Source organism: Anopheles funestus, chromosome 3RL, assembly GCF_943734845.2.
Source record: "Anopheles funestus chromosome 3RL, idAnoFuneDA-416_04, whole genome shotgun sequence".
Classification (NCBI taxonomy): Eukaryota; Metazoa; Arthropoda; class Insecta; order Diptera; family Culicidae; genus Anopheles; species Anopheles funestus.
The window spans coordinates 12,691,256-12,714,517 of record NC_064599.1 but is presented as its reverse complement, the minus strand read 5'-3'; the positions used below and the strand labels follow the sequence as shown (position 1 = coordinate 12,714,517).

Sequence of the window (23,262 nt, the reverse complement as noted above, 5' to 3'; positions counted from 1 at the left end):
CACATCTCTCACATAGAGGGCGCTCAAACATCGTTTCAAAGGAGTGCGTTTAGTGGGAATAGGAAAATTCCTTACTTTCGAAAGGAATGAATCGACGCAAAAAAGGAAAATGTTTTCCTCGGTTTTGAAATTCAACGTTGTTAACGGACAGCTAATAATACTACATGATAATAATGGGTTTATTCCCTGTCTGGGTACACAAGTGACATTGCGCTGAAAGTAGTGATAATTATCAAAAGTGATGCGTCGTATTTCTTTCAGCGCCATCAGAATTGATGTAATGTAAACTTAATTACCTTGTTATTCTATTAGTACCTTTATTAATAGTGTATGTTACAAGAGTTTCAGTTTTCATTCTTTAAATTGATTTTTTCTTCTCTCTTTTTGTTAAGAAAAATTTCTTGCCTCTTCATTAGATGATCATTTAACCTCCATTCTAGGACGTAACCGTAAAATAATAATCCTACCGCCGTTGATCAAAACCCACTTCTAACACACATACTTCCATACTTTCGTCTTGCCTTAGTAGAAAGAAGAACTTAACAGCGAAAGCGCAACACATCCGTACATACACAATTGGCCCGGCAGTTTTTCTTAAGCATATTAAAAACAAGAAAGAAAAAAACAATATTTTCCATTCAATGGATGATTACCGACGGATTGCACGCATACAATGGTCACAGGACGGAGACGGTTTGGTATGATAAAGTAACCATCACACCATTTGTCATTTCCGGCCAGGCCGGTTAAATCCTTCTTGGACCATTTTCTGTACTGTTCTCTGTTCGGTTCCGTTAGAGTACGTTGCTATCTCACTACTATAAACTATCTTGGTAGCAAAATAAGCGAACGAAACTGCCCTTACCTTTTAAGGCTATGAACGTGCAGGGACAGTAAATCTGATCCTGTGCTCTTCTAACGAAATTTGTACTGCCTTCGACTGGATTTGACTTTGCTAGTGATACGTTCTAACTGAAACCCGCAGCAGCGGTGAGCGGTGAAACAGTGGAATACACTCTACCTTCTTCATATTCTAAATTGGGAGCACTTTCTCGATGGGCACCGTACCAAATAAAATGCAATTCTCATCATTCTTCTAACCTTTTTTTCCATTTCCTAGCTATAAAAACCTTCTTCCCTAGTATTAACACATCCCACCCCCCTCCCCGTACCTTGTCTTACCCGATCCAATTAACTTAAGAAGGCAACAAGCTAAAGCATTCAATTTACGCGCTCTGGTGATTGATGATAAGCTAGCTTAAGTAAATAACAAAACAAAATGAGAGGAGCGGTAGGTAGGATCACGCAGTCGGCTACTAAATTCATGCCATTGATCGCGACCTTCACACATTCTGTAGCGATTTTCACCCTGTTTCTCTTGCTAGTGAGGTTATTTTACATTATTATTGAATTTTCATACTGTTGCTACCGTTTTAAAGTGTTTGCAGCTACTGTTTTAACTACTTGTTCTACCATTTTTAATTGTTGGCAAATTGTGCTTTCCGCGCTTTCCTGCCGCTCCTGCTCACTCAGTTCCGGCGTTCCATTCCCTTCCGCACTGACGCACGAACGTACGATTGCATGTATGTTGTTCACCTGCTAAAAGGTTATATTGTTTCGTAATGTTATATTATTAAGTCTTTTTTTCCTACTCTGGGTATACTCGTACAAAAGAACACGCACTCCATGGGTTCTCAATGAAAAGAAAGAAAAAAAGTTCCTGTGTTCATTTCCTACCACCATCAGCATCATCATCACAAACATTAGTTTAAGTTATTGTATTTGCATCTAGAGCGTCCACGTCTGTCGTATGCTCATTTCAGTTGGTTATAAGGTTCGAACAACAAAAAAAAACACCACACGGACCATCTTACCGTGGTATCTATTACTATCCTCTTTTACTTCTCATAGCTTAACGAGTTATTGCTTTGAGAACATTGTTGACGAGAAACGGGAGAAAAAGGGGCGATGAAAAAGATTATATATACCAGCATACAGCAGTGGTTCGGTTAAACACTTGCTGCTAATAGGACAAAACTCGCAATATGATGCAAGTATGTTACTATGCTTTATTTACTAAATGTAAATCTTTCTCTCGTCAGTCCTGTGTATCATCCTTTACCTTTTTTTGGTGGAGGGAAGACTTTACACACAAGCATACACGGCCGTGGAATAAATGGAATGACTCATTATGCGATCGGTAGCCTTTTCACCGATTGAAGCCGACACAAAACTGCAACCACCATCTGTGGTGAATCAAATTCGTTCAGAGCAAAGCTTACAATCGATTGCACCTTTTGTTTCTGAATGATTCTTTCTCCTCGCACATTTCGCATTTAGGAAAAAAGTATAAAGTGGATGCAAACACACCAACGATAGTGGTTAGGAGAATGAAGAGTACGTTAAAAACCACAGACGACACATACGCTAATGAAATGAAGCGCACAGGATTGCACATCCGATCTATTCAGCCAACTCGTCGATGCGACACCGTACCGCATGCTCCACTACCTCAAGGCTCGGGTAGTCGAGTTCCTTCACCAGACACAGGGTGGCCGAAAGTAGATTCGAGTTCTAAAAGTTAAAGCATAAACAAATGTTTACTTGTTGACGGAAGTACAACAGATCTCCCACTAAGGGAAAGAAAAACCTACTCTACTGACAGGCCTCCGATGAACACCAGCAAAATGGTTCAGCAGTGCATTGGAGATTACGCTCGCACTATCGTTGAACCGAGAGTCGGATCTCCTGTAAAGAGATGAATAAAAACGTCACATTACTATCGGTTCCTGGGAAACAATTCTTCGCTGCCACGCGAATTTCCCACCTACCTATTTTCATTCCTTCGCCGATCAACATCTTCCCATTCGTCGCGTGACTCCGGACCCTTGCCGTTACCGTTCCGATATTGGTACAGTTCTCGTTCGTTCACCGTACTGCCAGCGATGCTGCGTCGATTCTGCTGATAGTTTGTCTGACCGTGATGCTGCTGCTGCTGTTGATGGTGACTGTTGGACGAATGTTGTCCACCGTTGTTGTTATTGTTCTGATGATGTCCTGCCGGTGACGATTCGTCCCACTCGGTTAGATCCATCTGGCTGTGACGATAATGGGCAGGAGGATTCTGGCGCTGATAATCCGACTGATAGTATTCCTGTAGTAAGAAGATCTTCTATTATTTACCAAAATACAAAATACTCTTACAGCAGCCTATCGCTAGTTACATTTACTACTCTAAACCGTCATTAATAGGTATAATCATTTCATAATTTTCTCTTCAACCAGTCCGCGTCTTCATTGCGTAACAGTACAGTACAAAACATCAATTTTAAACGATCGACTTTTCCGACCTCCTGCCACAATGAAATTAAAACGTTTGCCACTACCAAATAATTTACTATGAAATTGTTAACAAGCGGGTGCAATAGTGCTCTTTAACTTTACGATGTCTTGTCATCGAAAAAGGGAGCAAACGAAAACGAAACTCCAATGAAGTCTTTTTTCTCCAATCGATGAGCTCGATTCGACGCAAAAAAAACACTCCACACGGTTGTACACGGTCGATGTTTGAAAACAAAACGTTAACATAATGTTTTCATTTATCACTCCCTGGCTTTCTCTTCTTATCCACCGTCCCAACGGTATGGTTTTACGCTAGACACCACCAATGTGCGGAATGGTTTCAAGTTTCCCTTCCGGATAATTAAAGGGCACCGTTGTTCTTGCCCTTCTCCCGTCTTTTGCTCATCAATACATTATCGCCCTTAACAAAAGGGAGATCGAAAGGGGCTTTTCCTCAATCGTTTATTGAAACTAATTACACGTGCAACACATGTGTACACATGCGTACTCGACCGTTCAACTTCCGTTTTCGATTCTTCCATCACTATTGCGTTGGAGCTGAAAACTATTGCCACGCCAGGTAGACATGGATTTAGCGATCCCGATTTAGATCCCCCTTGGTTGTGTTTTGGACCCGTTGTAGTCTTCTCTCTCCCCCCACTATGCTCACCTTCATCGAGTGCGTTGACATACTAGGTGCTATTGGTACCCTTTCTCGGTAACCCGACACCGGGCTGTCCTGGTCCGAGCCCGGTGATCTCTGTTATTGTGGTAAGATGGTAGTAGATGTGTGTGTGATGAGGTGATCGCAACGCGGTCATTTGTGAGGTTGGTTATTTGGGTTCATGGGTGTCGGGGATGGATGTCGTGTGTCGGCGGGTTGATGGTTGTTGTTGTTGGGCGCGTGATGGTGCAGTTGTTGGTCGAGCAGAAAGTGTACACCGCACAATGTACAATGAAAACAACAAAATTACATTAGTACATTTCAATGCATCTAACTGGGCGTTCTATGCCATCAATGTCGATTGGAATGTAAAGAATGGTACAGTACAAGGGCGGAAAAAAGCTCTAGCGAGAAACGGAACTGGGAACGATTCTTTGCCGGGTCCAATCGAAAGCAAACGTATTAAAACAAGCATATTCCTTACATCATACTGCTGGTAGGAACCGCGGTGATTGTTCGTGTTGTAGTGCGAAGAGGCATGCGAATTCTGTGCCTGTGTCGGTGGTGAATAACAGTCCCTGTTCGGGGGGCTTCGCTGTAAAAAGAACGGAGCAATTCGAACATAAAACACAACAAAACGAGCATTTTTTTTTCTTGTGGTTTCCCTATTAAAAATGAGAGTACAACTCAAATCTACTATGTCGTAGAAGAACATAAAAAAGACGATAGAAATGGATAGTATAACGTGCAAAAGAATATTGGCGTTAACATAAAACATAGCAAAGGAGAGAGAAAAAAAAACATAAACCGAAAGATGGAAGGTATATGCAACAGGCATACGGCACGGAAGCATTAATACTAACAACTCGCTTTTCAACCAGCACGAAATAATCAAATAGATGAAGTTGTCGGTGCCGTGGATGTACCTTCAATGCTGTGAAGCGCTTAAAAACTAAAGAAGGAAAACATAAAAACACACTACAAACCGGACACAACATAAACTTGCACAATTTACAGCCACATAAACAAAACTCCCGGCCATTCCCTGTTAGTAGTCGAGTGCATGTGGCAACTACGAAATAAAAAATAAAAAATACGGAAACGAACTTCTACGAGAGGTTGTGTGCATGTTTTGGATAGCCAAAGAAAGAGAAGAGCAAAAAAGTCACACTGCCGGACATTCGTACAGTAAACAGGATGCATTTGTGATTGGCAAGGATCCGCCCTTCGTACAGGGGTTTTTTTTCTTCTTTTTTTATGCTTGCACAAGTCGCCCATAACGTTGCACTTTACCGTAAAACGTACAACAAGAACGGTGCCAACATTCGGTGGTGCATTTTATTACCTGCAACGGTGAAGATGGGATCGAGACACGATCCGCCGGATCACTGATGCACTCGGATTCCGTATTTTCCGGACTCATCTGCTGCTGGTGAGGTGGTGTGATGGGTGTGAAGGTTTTTGTATGTTTGATTAGCACAAGACACAATTTGGTTAGTTTTTCGAACAAGAGACAGATTGATACGATGACGAAGACACACACACAAACGCATGGACAAATTACGGCGACATCATGATCGAGATTCGATGGTTAGTGGCATGAAAGAAACAGAACAGAAACGGATACACAAGAGAAAAGAGACATTTTAGTTCACATTGTAAGCGAAAAAAATAGAAGAACATTCATGCGAAACGTGCTACGATCGGTTGTGTCAGCATTAGAACATGATTTGGGTTTAGTTGAGGATTAAGAAACCGGGTGTCTTATGATGGTGTAGACGCCCGTTCGTACCAACCTCTATGACAGGACTCTGTTGGCGATATTGCTGTTGGGAAACCGGCGGCTGCTGTTGTTGTGGCGGTGGCGGTGAAGGATTTTCGTACACTTCGTGCCGTTGCGGTTGAGCGACCGGCGCCCGCATCGCTTCGGTAACTTCCTCCGGCGTCACATCAACATTGTCCAGCTTCTTGAGGTTTGGCAACGCACGTAACACTATCTGCCGATAGCTTGGTCCGGCATTATCGACCAGCGGGTTCTCCTCCAGCCAAAGGTATTTCAGTTTTGGAAGATTCTACGACGAAAAGCAAACGAAAAATGGGGGTTTAAGTGAATCGTTGGACAACAAAAGTTCCTTGGCGATAATATCGTATATCTTACCTGCAGATAAACCAGCTCATCGATGTCGGTCAGATTATTTTTCCTGAGGTACAACTCCTGTAGATTTATACAGTTCTCGAAATCCGCTAGTGTACTGATTCGATTAACACTGCAATTAAATGAAAAGAAGAAACCAGTTTATATTATAACATTGGCGAAACCTTGCGAAAAAAAACTTAACTATATGTTAAGATGCTTGGAACCGGCGGAAATGGCCACACAACGGAGCGACGCATTAAACTCCCCCCACAAAAAAAACCAGACAACACGAAGGAAAGACTAACAGAAAACGGTCGATCGCCTAACAACGGAGTCTTGGTGCCTTTGTTGTGGAGAAGAGACCGACCGGCATCGCAACGTCCGGGCGATCTTTGTCCGTGCAGCAACACCGACCAAGACCTAGTAGAACACGAACGCTAACTGGTAAATCCAAGAGGCCGTCTGTTTTTCTGCATAATTCATGATCAGCGCAACAAGCTACCGCACAACAGTACCGCAACAAAAACCCATCGGCAACGGAACAGACAAAGCGTGATGAAGATGATAATGGTGATGATGATGCGACGAGGTTTTCCGCCACCATCATCCCTCATGGAGAGACTGGGGGTTTGAGGAAAACCTGAATAAATCGAAAACTTTGCCCAAGTTCAACGGAGAGTCAAACAAAAAACAAAAAAAAAATATGAAATTCCATCCTGGTTTTGTTCTCGATTGGAAGATTTTCTTTTAAGGTTAATATTTTGTAAATCAAGGTTATGAAAATGTGTCTTTTAATTATGATATTGTTTGACAATTACAAAAAAAACGTGGGAAAAAATTGAACAAAAAAACTATTCATAGCAAACAATCAGAGCTGCAAAAAAGATTCCCTATCTGAGATGTATAATAAAATGATTAATAGAAAAGATAAACCAAAACAGAATTTTTTATCACTTCCAACAAGATACATTGGTACAAATTACTTTAAATTATTCTTAAATAGCTTTTGCACTCCTCATTCGCGAAAGGTAATTTCGCAGTTATGCGTTGTCACTTACAGTAAGTATTTTCTCATCTCTCTTTAACTTAAAGAAACAAACCGCCACTGATTGGTTGTGTGGGAAACTGCCGCAGCGAGATGCGCAACCACCGTTAATGAGTTCTGGTATCTGGTAAATTTGCTGGAAATCAACGCTTTGCCAGTGATTAGCGGAAGGGATTCCTCCGTCCAGGAAAAAACAAAGAAAAATGCTCAACAAATCACGAACATATTCTCTTCCAAGCACTTCTTCCACTATTCAGCAGAAAACAATTTAGTGCATCATTATTCGCGTTTTCTAGCCGAATCATCTCCCTTTTCGCAGCGAAACGCAAGCTTTTGGCACCACAATTGTGTTCGTCTCCATTCGAAACCACACGCCACGAGCGTAAAGATGTAGCTTTGGAAAATCATTAACCATCTTTGGGGATGGAAAATGAGATCAAACGGGAGAATCATCCTCCCCGGGGGAAGTCTTGCGTACCTTCAAAGGGAAAGGGCCCTAATAATAATGTTCGCTTGCCATGCGAACTCTCGCGACGAACCTCACCAGCACCCGAATGTGCTAATCATGGTGGTGTGTTGAAAGGAAGTAGGAACTCCATCTTTAGCCAGGTAAACTCTTCCCGCGTAAATAGCAAAACACAGGGCCCGGTCTGTGTCTTTTGGGATCAATTCGATCGATAGAGTAGTTTCTCTCAAGGTGATTGATCATCATTAGCCTTCCGGTGAGCTAGACAGACGATAAACGAGGAGAAAGTGAAACCCATCTGCACAAGCATTTATCATGTGTTGGAAAGGTAAAGTTAGTTTTTTTTAAACTCCGATAAAATAGCTCAATTTATATCTTGTGAGTAGACTTTCCTGGAGAGGTGCAGCAATAGTCTCCAGGAAAAAAGAAACAAATCGACATCTTTTCGAGATCTTTGTGTCAAAGACTTAATTAAGGAAATTACATTTTCATCCCGGATTCATACAGTAATATCGATTTTAGCTCCAACTTTTGTACAGAAACCCGTTCTGTTTATGCGATCTCTTGTGTGATTACGATCACATTTGAGTCTGCGTATTCACCAAACAGTTTCTGTTAACCTCCTCCAAAAAGCCCGCACAAAAGCGTAGTAGAAAGAAACAAAAGGAACGCAATGGAAGGAAATATGATTTATTAGGCGAAAGCGTTAAGTCCACTTTGAACTACTGCAAACGTTAGTGGCTGCATTACTTTGAGGTTTTACGAGCGTCGGAGTGCTTTTGTATAAGCTTTTTTGTCGATCTTTTGCCTGTTACTCGAATGTACACAGCCCGTTTGGGCGGTACGGGCAATGAGATAGGTTGTGATATAACAACAAAGCAGGAAGCAGGAAAGTTAACCATGATCGATTAGATGCAATCTGATACCACACTCGGAGGTCTATAATTTCCCAAACCAAACTCACCGAACCTCCCCGAACACCTCAGTAATGGGCGACTGTTGAACCAAACAAGTTCACCCACTTTTTTCAAAACTAACGACCACTACATGGCAGTAGGTTTGGAAAGTTAGTCTTCATTCTTGAATGCCCTCAGAAACATTCAACTTCAGCATGGCGCATACGTAGTACCTACTTCTTACCGTGCCAGGTCAATGGACCATAAACACTGTTGCACAACATAGACTTTGACGATGGCTTCCTTTCGAACCTTGAGTGGCGAACCCGAGAGCCTTTACTTCCCCAAAACCCGTTGTCTGCCAAACTTACAAACGTAAACGCACCAATCGAACCTGAGCTCTCGTCGCGCTGAAGCATAATTGGCTCTAACCCCTCAAAGACGACGACAACCAGCTCGATGGAGAGACGATGCCGACTATGCGCCGATTTACCACACCCGGAAATGTTGGGAAATGTTGCGGTGCACGCTTGCAGTTCCAGGGCTGTTGGCTTGCTTTCTTCACCACTATTAGCATTTAAAGGATTGAATTAATTAACAGCTGAGGCGTTGACGTTTCCGGACCAAAAAGGGAGGGGGTGCTACGGAAATATGAATTGGGCAAGTTTCTTGCAGTGCGACTACTTTTCAATGTTGTACCTCATTGGTTTAATTGATAATCGGATCTACACTTACGTGGAAGTGGAAGGAAGTCTGTATACATTTCAAAGCAGCTTATGCAATGACTTACACTAGCAGACGTTTCAAATCTTCTTAGTGTTTGGGGAATTTGGAACTCCATGAAATTTTACAGATCCCTTTTAACCGATTCACCACACATCTTCCGTTTTCGTTTACTGTAAGTCTAATCTCTTTATTGGTGCTATCGAAACACGCTGCTGCCTCAAACATTCAATTACAAGCATGTAACTCCACACGTGTTCGGATTTAGAAAGTGATCTGCAATCGCGTTCACGGTCCTCCATTATTTCCGCCCACCGTTCAGTATATACCAAGAAAAAACTACAACAATTTCTCCCACTCGTGCTACTTCCATCTCGAGACGGTTGGACACGTTTTCACGCGTCTCAGCACTCCCCTAACCAATCCACAGTTTCAAATGACGGTCAATACTAACCGACAGCCGGAGCAAACGAATCTTCGCTTACTGAGCACTGCATTGATTGATCGATAAATTTCATAACGAAATCTATAAACTACGGCCAATGTACACATTGAAACAAACAGGATTGGGAGAGAAAAAAAACTAACCTCAATTGCTGTAGAAATACTACGAACTGGTTGTGCAATCGTCGATCAGCACTCAATATCGGGAGTTTTTTGGGTGAATAACATTCGCTACACCCTCGAAGACTCTTTAACTGCAAATTGTACCCATTACGCGACACTGAATGCAAATATAAATCTTATTTCCTCTTCAGGACAGAGAGCATTCTACAATGTTCCAAACGCATTATGAGTTGGTATGGGTTTGCAACAAATGGCCATTAGTTCGCTCCCTGCACCCCTTCTAATAATGTTGCCTCATCAAAACATAGATTATGTCGTAAGGACCCAACCCAACAAAAAAAAAAAGGATTCCTAAAATGGAAAGCAACGGAAGCCGAAAGACACGAGAAGACTGATGGCAAACGGTTGGCAGAGTTCCCGAAAAAGGCGAAGCATATTTTATGCTTCCCTTTCACCACCACATCAGCCTGCTGATGACGATGGTGGACGAGGGTTTGGGAGTGACTTTATCGCAGACCAAACCCACATAGAAAAATGAACAGACGAAGATAATGGCCTGAGGTATCATTATCTATGGCATATTAAAAATTTATCACAACATTCTTCGCATGGGATCGTTCGGGGTTGGGCAATACAATTACTCGCCAGTGTCATCAGTCGCGGTTTTATACCATTTTATACCGGTACAGTACAGAGTTCTGGAAGTGCAGAATGCAATTGCACTGCATTACATACTGCACACATCAATACAGTTGATTTCCGGAGAGAGCAATTTTCCCTGACTCACGTGCACATGTATCGCGTCATCGTTCCGGTATGCCTGCAGGTTCCGGATGCGCCAACTAGATATGGTTCTTGTGCTCTCTCATGCAAGACCACACGACCCTATGTGGGAGATGATCATGTGTTTAGCCGGGCGCTTCACAGCCAGCCGTTTTGTTGTACGTTTTTATTGGTCTCCACTCCACGAAGCAAAGGGAGTAAATTATGCATGGCATACATTTTCAAAACAATAAAGCTCTGAACGGTGGTACTGCAAGAAGTGGAGGAATGTTTAAAGGATGAAACTGTTGCTCTCAATATCTGTTAGGTTTCGTAGGTTAGTTCGGTTAAACTATCTCTCTACGGTTCAGAAGCATGCAGGAAGCTAGAGAAGAAGTTTTTAACTCACTTTTTGGAGGGTGAAGAAAGTATATTCAGTTATAGCTCCATACCATTTTTATGTTTCTACTTCCAATTCAATTTCTGTCCAAAATAAAAAAAAACAGTACTTCATCTGCCCAGACATAAGTTACATCACGAAATGGGAATGTCCGGCATAAAGACCCTTCGTATAAACTTACCGAAATAACTAATCTACCCACAAAAACAAATGCCATAAAAATGAAATAAACTAATCTCATCAACATCCAAAAAAAGGTCCGAACAGGTCTTTCCAATTGAATCACAATGGTTGTGCATCTGAGCGGAAGCTTCCTTTATATCCACAAAACAAAACCCCCAAATACGCGGGGCGGGATGAAACTTTCACAACCCCCGACGAGTGGACAGGCACCCAAAAACAGCAAAAGCGGTAAGTACGTACGAAAAAAAAGGGTTACAGAATTAACATATCAGCTGTTAACAACTGTTCTGCATCCGATTAGCCCACATCTTACTCTGCCAACGACCCTGAAGCTAAAGGCACTTTTCCTAGCGAAAGAGACGCTGACCGAACCGAAAAGCAGCACCAAAATAAGAGAGAGAAAACAACCATCCTGTCTTACTTATTTTTGGAGCTTCCAATTCCGGTCAACTTTTCCTGGCCGTTTCCATTTCTAGAAGTCACAGAGTCGGCGGTTACACATCCTCAACAAACTCTCTTCATAATTTAAATGACCTTCGACTTCGAACCAACTTCACTTAAAAAAAAAGGGTGGTAATTGTATGTTTTGCATTATTTGGAACGTAAACACCCACTAAATCACGGTGGGCCACCCGCAATATGGACGAGGCAGTGCCACGAACCACACCGAACACCGAAGTAGTTTCAGCTCAGGGTTAACCAAATAATAAAATCCATCGGCCCATCAGGCAAGTGTTTTCCACTCGGGGGTTGGAAAATGGATCAACCGCAACTTTTAACTTTACCTGCAACCAGGGGCTAGCAGGTCAGTGACATAGCACGCAATTTTTCTTCACCAAAGTAATGGACCATTTTCCGACGTGTGAGTGCTTCGAGTTCTTTTCTCTCGAAACGTCGACCAGTTACCGTCGTAAGGAATGTTGTAAATAGTACACAGCAATTAACGAACTCTTTTCCCATGGAATGACACAATTCTGACAATCGTTCTGTTTCACTTGGGTGCGTGTATGTCAAGGGACTAAAAGGCACTTTTTTATCTGATAATTATGTTTGCGCTATGTTATGTGTGCGTGTGTATGTGCGCATTTAATGTTCGTTTCCTCGTTTCACTCAAGAATAACATCGCCAGTGTCCAAAATCGATAACGAACCGTAAGTAGCCTTAATGTGCTATTCATAATTCATTAGTTGAATCAATATTTTCCTGTCATTCGGGTGCGTGGTCCATTCCTTTTCGACGTTCCGATGTACATCGGGTCTTGGCTTTCTATTGCGTTCGCGATCGAACTCTACCTTCGTGGGACAAGTATCTCGTACCGAGCAAGTGAAGCTCTCGCTGGAATGTTTCGATCATTTGAGCCACTAGTGAGTGGTCTGTACCGAGGACGGTGTCGTTCCGTACACTGATTGATGAATGTCCTGGGAACGCAATGACAAGCCTCATGTTTTCACGCTCGGATATGATGGATATGAAAATTGTTCCTAATAGTCATGTGATCATTAATTCAAAACGTGTCTATCAATGTTTCATCGATGAGACCATTAGACCTGTTGAGAGGAGCTTTGTAAGGGTTTCGTCAAATTCCACTAGTGGATAATCTCACAGACATAACTTAAGATTTTGTTTGAATAACTATATTAATTATATTCTTTGACATTTACTTTAAATAATAACTGGAAAAAATTTGATGGAGGTTCGCTTTTTTTGGGAGAGATTTATTCCTAATACTGCAAATCCTTGAAGAGACAGAAATTGAATAAGAAGTCATCATTAAGCCTCTTTGGATTTACTTAAATTACGCACAATAAACTTACTGAGCTGACAAATATCAATATACCAATATCGGCTTATATCGTACTTAGAGGTTCTTGTGTACACAAATTAACGAAATACCGCAGAAGGGCCCAGGAAGCTGACCTTTCATGCCATATCGTGAAACACCTCGACAATGGAAGAAGAAGAAGGCTTATATCGAATATCTGAAGAACTTCCAATACCCATTTACTAATAAACTACAGATCATCTTATTCCCTCTAATCTGTTATGCGTATTGCCTAACTGAAAGGCGTAAAAAGCGATTCTTACTTTTATTTTTATGGACTTCAATAATAAAGTTTACTTACACCTTATCGTATACTTCAAAACCAATTAACACATCCACATTCATCAATGCATCCGCTTCCGATCCGCGTCTCACCAAAGCTGAACCTCACGTGCGTAGTCGAACATACGTCCTACGTGCACTAAATTCATTTTACATGTAGTACCTCATACCATGGCGGCACGGAAGTGGGAGTTATTTGCATCCAAGGCCACTGCCATCCGTAAACACTATACGGCGAGGATCGGTACCGGGGTATCGATGTCTTGGATTACTAATCATCGCAACTACCATCAATCGCCACCTGCTCTTTCCATGCCTCGATTGCGGCGCAATAAAAATTCGCGATCATTCGCATGCACCAAAAACGGGGAAGGGAAGGCAAAAACATTGGCATGCAAAAACAAAACACCGACCAAAAAACAACGGTCAGACAGACAAACTCTGGCGATCGCGTGGTTCATCAACATCTCCCCTCGCCCTCTCTTCTGCCATCGGTTTTTCGTGCGTTTCTCCCCAACATATTTTTCCGATCGCGGAAAACGAAACAAATTCCACGATGATTGTTTATGATGATGATCGGACGGTATGTGTTTAATGCTTGATTGATTGATGCGAGGATAAGCAGCCGTTTGAATGTGGGGCTCCGTCTGGTACGTTTCATTCACAAAAACCGTACACGACCAGCTGAAGAGCGCATCAATCGACAATCGATGAGTCTATTTCCGTTACCATAATGAACTGTAAATTGCTTGTTAACTGTGTATCACGATATCGTTATGTATCGTCCCATTCAGTTGTATGGGACACTTTTATCTGTTGACTCTCTTTTTGCCTACCAAAGTGTCGCAAATTAGCGTCTCACGCAAAGTAAATGCTCTGTAGTACCGGCTAGACACAGAAGACACGAGATGGTGTCAAATGTTTGGTGAAACAAATTAAATTACGTTCGATGTATATATCCACGACAGCACTGCTGTGAGTGTTTCTTTCAGCCGGGCGAAAACCGAACCAATTCCGGCCATGCATAATGGATCTAATGCAATCGACACCCGGTCAACAAAAGAGACGGGCGATTGGGAGATAGTTGTGGGGAGTTTCGTCTATGTTACTTCATCCCACACGGTGGTAAATGTTCCGCAGTTTTATGCTTGTGTCTCGGCCATTTCGTAATTGAATTGCTTAATGTTTTTTGACCACCGCTTTTTTTTTCGCCAAACTGTGAGAGCTTATTAACGTGCCCCTTTTTTACGGTCACATTGTGTTTCATTACAAACACATAAACAAAAACAATTCGCAATTGTTAAACCATTTATTCACCATTTAAAGTGTCGTGCTAGTGAATGTTTTGAGGATGTGAATAGTCGTTGAAGTCACGAACAGTATTTGAAGAGACGAATAGACGATTCTCAAAATATTCATGAGTCTCTGAAGATTCTTGATTTTGATTTCAATTCTTGTTTTTATCTTTCAAGATTCATTATTCTTCACAATAGAGATTCAGAATCATTCGTCTAAATAAAAGATTCATCAGAATTCATGAATCTGAGTCAGCTTCATCCAATACACTAACCGTGTATCATCACATTTAGACATCTTTCGCTTCAAGTATTAAAGATCTTTTAAATACTTGAAGCGAAAGATGTCTAAATCACTCAAGTCTAAATAGATCACCCTCAAATAAGATACCGATCTATATAAATAAGACTCATGTAATGATTTACTTTTAAAAATAAATTCATAATACAAACTTCTCAAATCCCACCCATCAAACGCAATCCATTTTACGTCAAATCTGACGCTGAAAAAACCTGTTCTACACATCCTAACCAAACCGGGAACTGTGGCGGTACGCCGTGTGGTTCTCCTCCTCCTGTATCGACCAAAAAAGGAAAGGATGTTGTAGTTGCTAGCGAGCTGCCTAAGTCTTACGTTTCAAAATCAAGGTTACCGCCGGAACCGGAATTCTGCAGCCGCCTTCGTACGCCATTCGCACAAGCAATATTTGCGTATCTGCGTGGGTGCGCTTACACAAGGAGGACAAACTTCAGATTGTGAACCTAACTATCGTGAGCCAAAAGGTGACGAGCATCGAGTTGACTCATTGCCTCGAAGCAACCGCCGCTTAACTGTTGGAAGGAAAAACTAACCTAACTTTGTCGCCACCGTCTTGCGATATTGAGTCGAAAGCGAATGCTACGTACAGGCAGCAACTAAATGCAAATAAAATAAACCCTAAACTATAATAAAAAAACGAAGTTATGCTTGAAAGCAATCGCCGGGCAACGATTGTGCCGCCGGGTTCCGTTTGGTTGGAGCAGAGACGAAGTTACGGCAGAAATTGCTTGCCACCGAATAAGGGCGGTACGCGTTCACCGTACTTTCACTGCTTCCACTTGGAGTTGGAGCAATAAAAAGCTTAGGAAGACGAGCGCACCAAGCTTTTGCCGTAAAAATCAACGACATTCTTGCCACTAAAGGAGGCCACAGCCTATAAAAGAGACAGTGCCAGCCGATGATGTTAATATCTTGGTTTGTATTTTTGCTATTCATTTATTCACCGGGTGGATATGTATGCAAGATAATTGTAACCATACCCGCACACTTGTGGGTTTGATCGTACAGAAAACGAAGCGAAATAAAAGCTCTTTTATATTGAAGAAAAAAGAAAGTAAATACACCATACAAAACAAAAAAGATGAGTGACATTTAAATGAATCTTTCATATAAGATCACCTGCAAGATATAAAGTCTTCTAATGATGGAACATTAAAATAAAAATTCCACGCGTAAGCATATGTGCATCGGCAATGGATCACACTCCACAAAACTCAAAACGATAATTGGTGTCTTACGCCTATAATTACTGCTAACTGATCAAATATACACCCTTATCATTACGTGCGTCCGCCTCTCAAATCCAACCATTATGTTTAACTCTATTAATTAACAACTCCAAAAAAAAAAAATTATCATTCCTTTCGTTCACTTGTTGTTTCCACGTTCGTTCTTTCCCAGTGGCTGATATGGCACATACGTTTCTTCTGATTCTTTCGTCGTAACGCGAACCTGCGAACGAAGCTAAGTAAATAAATCCTTCGTTTTCTTGCGTACCATCACGAGGTACGTGCGTAACTGGCCTTTCATCATTCCTCATTTCATAGTCAGCAATTATCATTATCAATGTTTCTGCTGCTTCGAAGGAAACACTGATATCGCCCGAGGGGGGGCTTTTTTATCGCAACTGACTCTACCTACCGAACCGTACCCGTAACGCTTCAAACTACACACTCCAAACACACAAATGAAAAGCTCTCCATTCGCAGATCTCCCCCGCCATGGTATAATGTCCACATAAACTTCAAACACCCCTCAAAGGAAAAACGTTCTTTTTCTTCAGCTCTCTCGCTACGGACGAAGAAGTTTAAACACAACATACACAACAAAAAAACGCATGGAAATTTTGCTGTTTTCCATCCTGCTAATGCATCATCACACATTAGTGCATTTAAACTACAAAACGTTGCATGGGGCGATGCGTAAAGAGATGGAAGATGTGGACAATCCGCCCAAGTTGTTTTTAATTTCTGCCACATTATTAAGCGAGCAGAATTTCTCCCTTGTATTTTCACACCTTGCAGTAAGGAAATCGCAACCATACAGCATGACTACGAGCTTTTCCATGTGAGCCGCTTTCCTTTCAAGTTGCACGACACATCCGACTACCGGCCCCGAGATCGTTGTGTTAGGTCCAATGAAAAGGGAAATGGAATGTTATCGAAAGGAAGTACGATATGTTTTTGTATGTGGGTTTTTTTTATTCGTTGATGGCAATGAGTAAGCCTTTCTAACTCTATTCAATTGCAGGAACACTAGCTTGGGGGAAAGGTGAAACAACAATAGAGAAACATCTAACATTTGCCACGGTTTTCCAAAACCAGGCATCAAACAGGACGCTTGTTTTTTTTTCTTCTCTAACTTCCCCATTACAATTACCAACCTAACCTTAATTACACCTACGTGTGGACAGCTACGTCATGGAAGCCTACTCCCTGTCCACGTTTTCTTTTCCCATCCCAGGTGGGTCACCGCCGTTGTTCATAAGCCCCCTGTTAACTTCCAGCCGGCCCAGAATTATGCCAGTAATCGAGAGTAAATAAACCTCAAAAGCTACCGTTTGGCCTTGGTTTCGGTATTTCGTTCTGTCGATGATTTGTGGCGCACTGTAATGCTAGTTTACAATTTGCATGTAGGTTGCTATTACCTGCCCCAGAAAAAAAACACTATTTCAAGGCGAAACACTATTTCGTTCCGTTTCCACGCTGAAATATTTCAAATGTCAATCGAATTAAATTACGGAAAAAACTCAACTAGCTTTAATTCTTTCTTTCATGTTTGCTTTTCACCAGCTTCGAAACATAAGCGAAACATGTTTAATTTTCTGAAAAAAAAAGAAACACAAATATCCTTCCACAGCGGGACTATCGTTTAATACCGTCCGGTTTCAAACCCGATGATAAATGATGGCACCATCAGGGCGTGCCATTTTGGAGCACGTTTCATCGTCACCCTTTTTCACGGCGAGCATACAGAAACGATTTTACATTGGCAGTACAACAAACGGGACGGCATCAGAATGGAGTTCACCATGTAGCATCGATGAAGAATAAAACTAAACCGTTCTTGGCGTATAAAAATCGATCGAAGACGACGCATTCCATTCGGTAAGAAATTCATCTCTTTGTGGTTTGTCGAACACGATCCAGTCGGGGATATGATGCCACAGTTATGCTTTGAAAATATGGTTGATTCAATCAAGAAAATTATTTAAATAGTGACTAGTGAGAATACATATTAAAAAAGCTAAAATTAAATATTGAATCTCGATATATTTTTACACTCAAAACTAGCAAGTTTGAAGATTTTGATAAAGTTTTAATATTTGGTAAGATAAATTCCATCACCAGATCACCAAATCTAGGAGCAAAAGGTGAAAGTGAAAATATATTTTATTCTTATTCTTAATCATAATAATGAAAGTCACTTGCTCGTCTATTCACTACACACAGTTCATATGGGAGACACGTTTCTATTTTAATTAAAAAAACAAAAAAAAAATACCCTAGCAAAAAAAAACGATGAGTAAAGTAGAAAGTTGTCTCTCGGCCGGAAACAATTTGCGCAAGCTTTGCAATTCTCTTAAACATAACGAAAGTGAGCGAGAGACCTTTAGTCGTAACATAACATAGAGTCATATGATGCCATACACTGCACCACCACCTGGGACACTGTACAGGAAGTGGATGGCAGCAAAAAAAACGCGCCTGACATCATCGAAACAGTGACGAAGAACTATCACGCGTTGGTTGAAATGATACACTATATACGCCGTCATCATCGCCGTAGGTCGACGGTCATAATGTCAAAAAACATTGTCGCCTTCATATCTGGGGATAAACTCACCATACGCGCCCAAACCGAGCGGATGAGATCATCGAGGAGTGAGTATGGAGCAAAAAAAACGCCCAAAAACCCACCCAACCGAATCGATTGAAGCGCGTGCTTCAAAAAAGGTAGATCGTAGCTGCGAGTTTTGCATTCCATAAGTAGAGTTTTCCTACTTACTTCCATAACGTAAACGCGATCACCGCTGCGGAGGGAAGTTTAAATCTCCACAACCCCCAAACCGAATGACTGCCACGCAAAAAAATCTTTTAACGTGCTTAGGAGTTGCTCTGTCTCTCCCGGTATGTCAATAAAGCCACCACTCCCCCCACGTAGGGACAACATGTTTGGTAATGTCCAGATCCAAAACAAGCAGTACAGGGTAGCTGTGAGCAAGGCAATCGTCAGCAATATTCGATGAGATTCGAGGTTGCTTCGAACGTTCGAGCGTAGCGAGTCTATTAAATTAAAATAAAGTATCGAATGTTGTACTTGAAGTACATATTTGGACATAAAGAAGAAATCACAGACACGTGCCTGATGTAGTGTTAACCCCTCATACACAAGAAATGATGTCATTCAAAATGTTGTCCCCGCAAGACGAGTAATTACACGGCGAGAATGGTTCCACTTAGCTTAAGTAGTATAGTTCTCACCTAATAAGAATATGCTATTTAACTCTCATACGACGCATGCACAGAGGCTAATAAATTTATTAACAAAGTATAGTTCCTTACCAGCAAGAGCAACTCGTTGAGGAAAGTGCTTATGTCTTATGGAATTAAGAACACTGCCAGTCGTCTATTTACGACTTTTGCCACTTTAGTCTGATTAGTGTCATGTAAGTTAAAGCACTCCCTACGATTTGGCTCCCGATCAGTTCAAAAGGTAAATGTTCCATTGTTCTAGCCAGTTGTTCCGTGCCACGGGGTTGAAAGATCTCACTCTCCTCCACAAGCACGTCATCTAACGTGCCAAATCGGTTCGTGCACTCCTGAGAACTTGAGCTTCCCGTGACTTTGATAAACACTCTTTGAACTTAATTTAATTCATATCCACTTGATTCGCATCGAAGCGTTTAAAACTATGCAGCATAATCTGTGGTTCATGTCCACCTTTCTTCCACTAGCAAAGAATTCCATCACCACTCACACGCATCGTGTTTGTTTCTCCGTGGGGTAATATTACAGCTCGCATCAGCTTTAACTTTGCTTTGCAAATACATAGGCTTCAAGAACGTTTGCGTGACTTGATTTCGCGTTTTTTTTGGGGGGGTGAGACTTTTATCGCCCAAAAGTTTCTCAAGCGCACGGAATGCAAGAGTGGTGTGGCGTGTGTTAGTTTACGTTTCACCCCCCAAAAACCCTTGCCATTCCTTTTACCGTTGACATTGAGGATGGATGTGGTGGTGGTGGAGATTATTGCTTATCCTTAAAACTATTTGCTTCCCTTCCCACACGATGAGTGTGTGCGCCTGGATTTAGAGGTTAGTCACACGCCCAACATTAGGCAATTGTGGACTCGTTTTCTCTTAATTTGAGCGTCGTCCGTTACGTGGACCATCGTTAGCTGACTGACAGCTTGCTCTAACCATGTCCTTTCCTTCGCCGAAATTGTTGTGTCCTGTCCTGGCTTCCCGGATGGTTCTTACCTGAATGCGAGCACTTCGACTCCACGCATGCGCCGAATGATGGATACGTCGCTCAGTTCGCTACCCCTGTAGAAGAAGACAAAACAGTAAAAAACCAGAAGCGATTAGAAGTGATTTACGCTATCAATGATCATGGCGTTCTGATAAGAAAATGTCTTTCATACCGCAAAGCAAACGCTATGTGGTACGTAGGGATTATTAGATACAACACAGTTACTGGTGCGGTTTGCTGATAAAGTCTGAAGACACTCAAATGAAGTGTTTGCAGTTCTGTCTGTGAAAGGCGGAAATTGCTCATGTTTCGATATCAAAGGAACAAATTGAAACATTCATTTTGCTACTGTTTAATGATAAAAATAATCATTAACTACATATTAATTGTCTTATTGAAAAGGAAATAGATATTGGATAAGGTGTGATTGGTGTGGAAATAAAATTCTGTAAATAGCCAACAAATAACGCGATCAAATGTTAGCGAGATATCATAACATACTGCAATAAAGGTTACTCTTGCAGAATCGTAGCTAAATTTGATCTCCATTCATGGCATTTAGACTGATCTTTTCATAGACGATCAGAGCACATCAATCGACATGTCTGAAGGTATTGTTTTTTTAAAGTTATGTGCATTGTACGCCAATGACTCAGGTCAAATTGAAACCAAACCCCTTCTATAGCTTACGGAATTAAAGTCATGTTTGTAAGACAATTTCATCGACTGATGCGGAATGCAAGTTCCCGAACCAAACCGGTTGACGGAACATTGCGTTGTACATTGTCGTATGGTGGGGGTTAGACAAGTTTTCAATCATTTTTTTATTCGTTTTAACTAGAAGCTCAAAAGAAGCTAAAAAGAAAAAAGGTCAACTTTATTGAATAGCAAAGATCAAAAACAATTTCTTCATGAACTTACCAGATCGTGATTTTACGATCGATTAACAACAGTCACACCCATCTGAAGTTCTAAAACTAGATCTGGCATAGCTGGGCAGCCAAACGAGCAAAAACTCGCTTGATTTAAAAACGGTCTTAGCTATCTGAACTTTACGCACCAATCAACAAATATCAAACCCTAAAAGATCGTCTTGTGTGCCCGATGCTACATCCCTTTAAGACAAGTTCGGGTGGGAGATAAAAAAAAAACTAAACCCCCGTTGCATTCTTTGATCGGTATCTTTCATACACCGGGCCAGGGCAAAGAAAAAGGGATAACCGGGCAACGGAAACGCGAACGAACGCGCACACATCTGTTGCGAATGGCAACCACTCGCGCTACACATCGTACGCGTCTAATGAACTTCCCATTGAGATTATCAGTGTTTGGTGTTGTTGGGGTTCCAACGAGCCGTGTGGTTCACGTTTCTCCTGTATCTTCCCATCGCTTCCCAGCGAATCATCATCATAACGGTACACCGTACCGAAGAGGGCTCTTCCAACCAAGGTATTTCTGTGTGTCTTTGAAGTTTTGTTTCCAAATGTTACTCCAGACTTTCGATGCGTTTTGTTCTATCTTCAAGATATTTTTTTCTCTCTAGCAGTCACTTGGGAAATAAGAACTTGTTATTAGCACATAGTATTTAGCTCGTGGTTGGAAAAATATCTATTAAAATGTAAACAAAATTCAATCAACATGCAGGAACAAATACCTACCAACAGTTAAGCTTCTTGATTGCGGCCAGGTCAGACTGCTTCGAGCGTGCAATCACCATTTCCTCCGTGAGCCGCGCCATGGTGTCGTTGGTCTGTGCGTATTAGGAGTAAACAGTTTCGCGGTTGACTCCGGTGTGTCGATCACCTTCTTACTTTTCACAGCAGGATAAATTAGACAGGCAGCCAAACAGACGGACAGACGGGGGAACGGGAAAGACCTACTCGATCGATTTAAAACACACAACCAGCTAGACTGCTGCTACCGGAATGGTACTTCATACTTTTCAATAACACGAATCACAGCAACCCTTGGCATTTAGTGAATATATATACCGTAACCCCCAGGTGTGTCCCTTAGTGCTCGCACTATTTCACTGCCAACACACGACGCATGCACTTCCAGATGTACTACAAGAACACACTTTTTACATCGTAGAAACTACGGATACAAGAACAATTGAACGAAAATTGGTTAGTGAACTATTTTTTATATAAACTACACTGTGGCACCTCACTTTAACCAACCCGGACGAGCTTTTGCTCGTTTGTTTTCAATTGGAAGACTTCTGTGGTGTTTTTTTCCCCCCCGACGATGAAATCATCTAATCGCAGCCAACGAGAAGGAGAAGGTGTCGCACCGTCGATGTGTCAATGCTACACACATAAATCACAAAGCACAGCGCGCCACATCCTCAGACACATTTGCCCGCTGTTTACGACAGGCCCGGCCAGTATATTGCACAACAAACGCTGGGTAATTTTAGGAGAAAGAAATTCTAATATGTGGAAACCTTTACGGCATTGGCACCACCGTTCACCATTCAGTAGTAGCTAAAACCACGGCAGCACACTCGAATAACTAAAGCTACGGTTTGCTCAACCCACGGTAGTAAAAACGGCGAACCTGGCAGGTAGGCTGGCGCTAACTAAAATAACAACACCCGCGGCTAACGCAAATTGCAGCGAGTAGGAAAAACCCTGGTGCGCACGGGATGCTGTAGAATATCACTCGCGGAACGGACCCGCACGGACATCCACTCGGTTCGGCTGCTAGAAATACATAAAAATAATACGAAAAATAACATACTGTAAACAAAGTTCCCGCAGAGTGGTTCGGTAAGGGGATGGTTTGTCAAAACTACCCCTAATGAAAGAAGCCCTTTTGACAGTCAACGGAACGAAACAAACATAAAAATGTTCCTTCTTTTCCCGATATTAGACCTTGAAGCC

General features: G+C 41.8%; 1 protein-coding gene across 12 annotated transcripts; it reads right to left on the bottom strand.

The window, feature by feature from the left end:
• Positions 1-292: 292 nt before the first annotated feature.
• LOC125771471 (cilia- and flagella-associated protein 410) lies at positions 293-23,108 on the bottom strand. 12 transcript variants are annotated; one of them, XM_049442123.1, is made up of 11 exons: positions 22,548-23,108; positions 22,033-22,471; positions 20,383-20,448; positions 6,165-6,273; positions 5,803-6,078; positions 5,352-5,435; positions 4,491-4,601; positions 4,013-4,102; positions 2,832-3,154; positions 2,655-2,748; positions 293-2,574 (listed from the first exon to the last, which is right to left on the bottom strand). In XM_049442123.1, the coding sequence occupies exons 2-11, from the start codon at positions 22,110-22,112 to the stop codon at positions 2,464-2,466; spliced, it is 1,344 nt and encodes a 447-aa protein (XP_049298080.1). In that variant the 5' UTR covers positions 22,113-22,471; positions 22,548-23,108; the 3' UTR covers positions 293-2,463. The 12 variants fall into 12 exon arrangements, with proteins under 12 accessions (XP_049298080.1, XP_049298081.1, XP_049298082.1 ...); XM_049442124.1 differs by having other exon boundaries at positions 22,918-23,108; XM_049442125.1 differs by having other exon boundaries at positions 22,937-23,108.
• Positions 23,109-23,262: the final 154 nt, after the last annotated feature.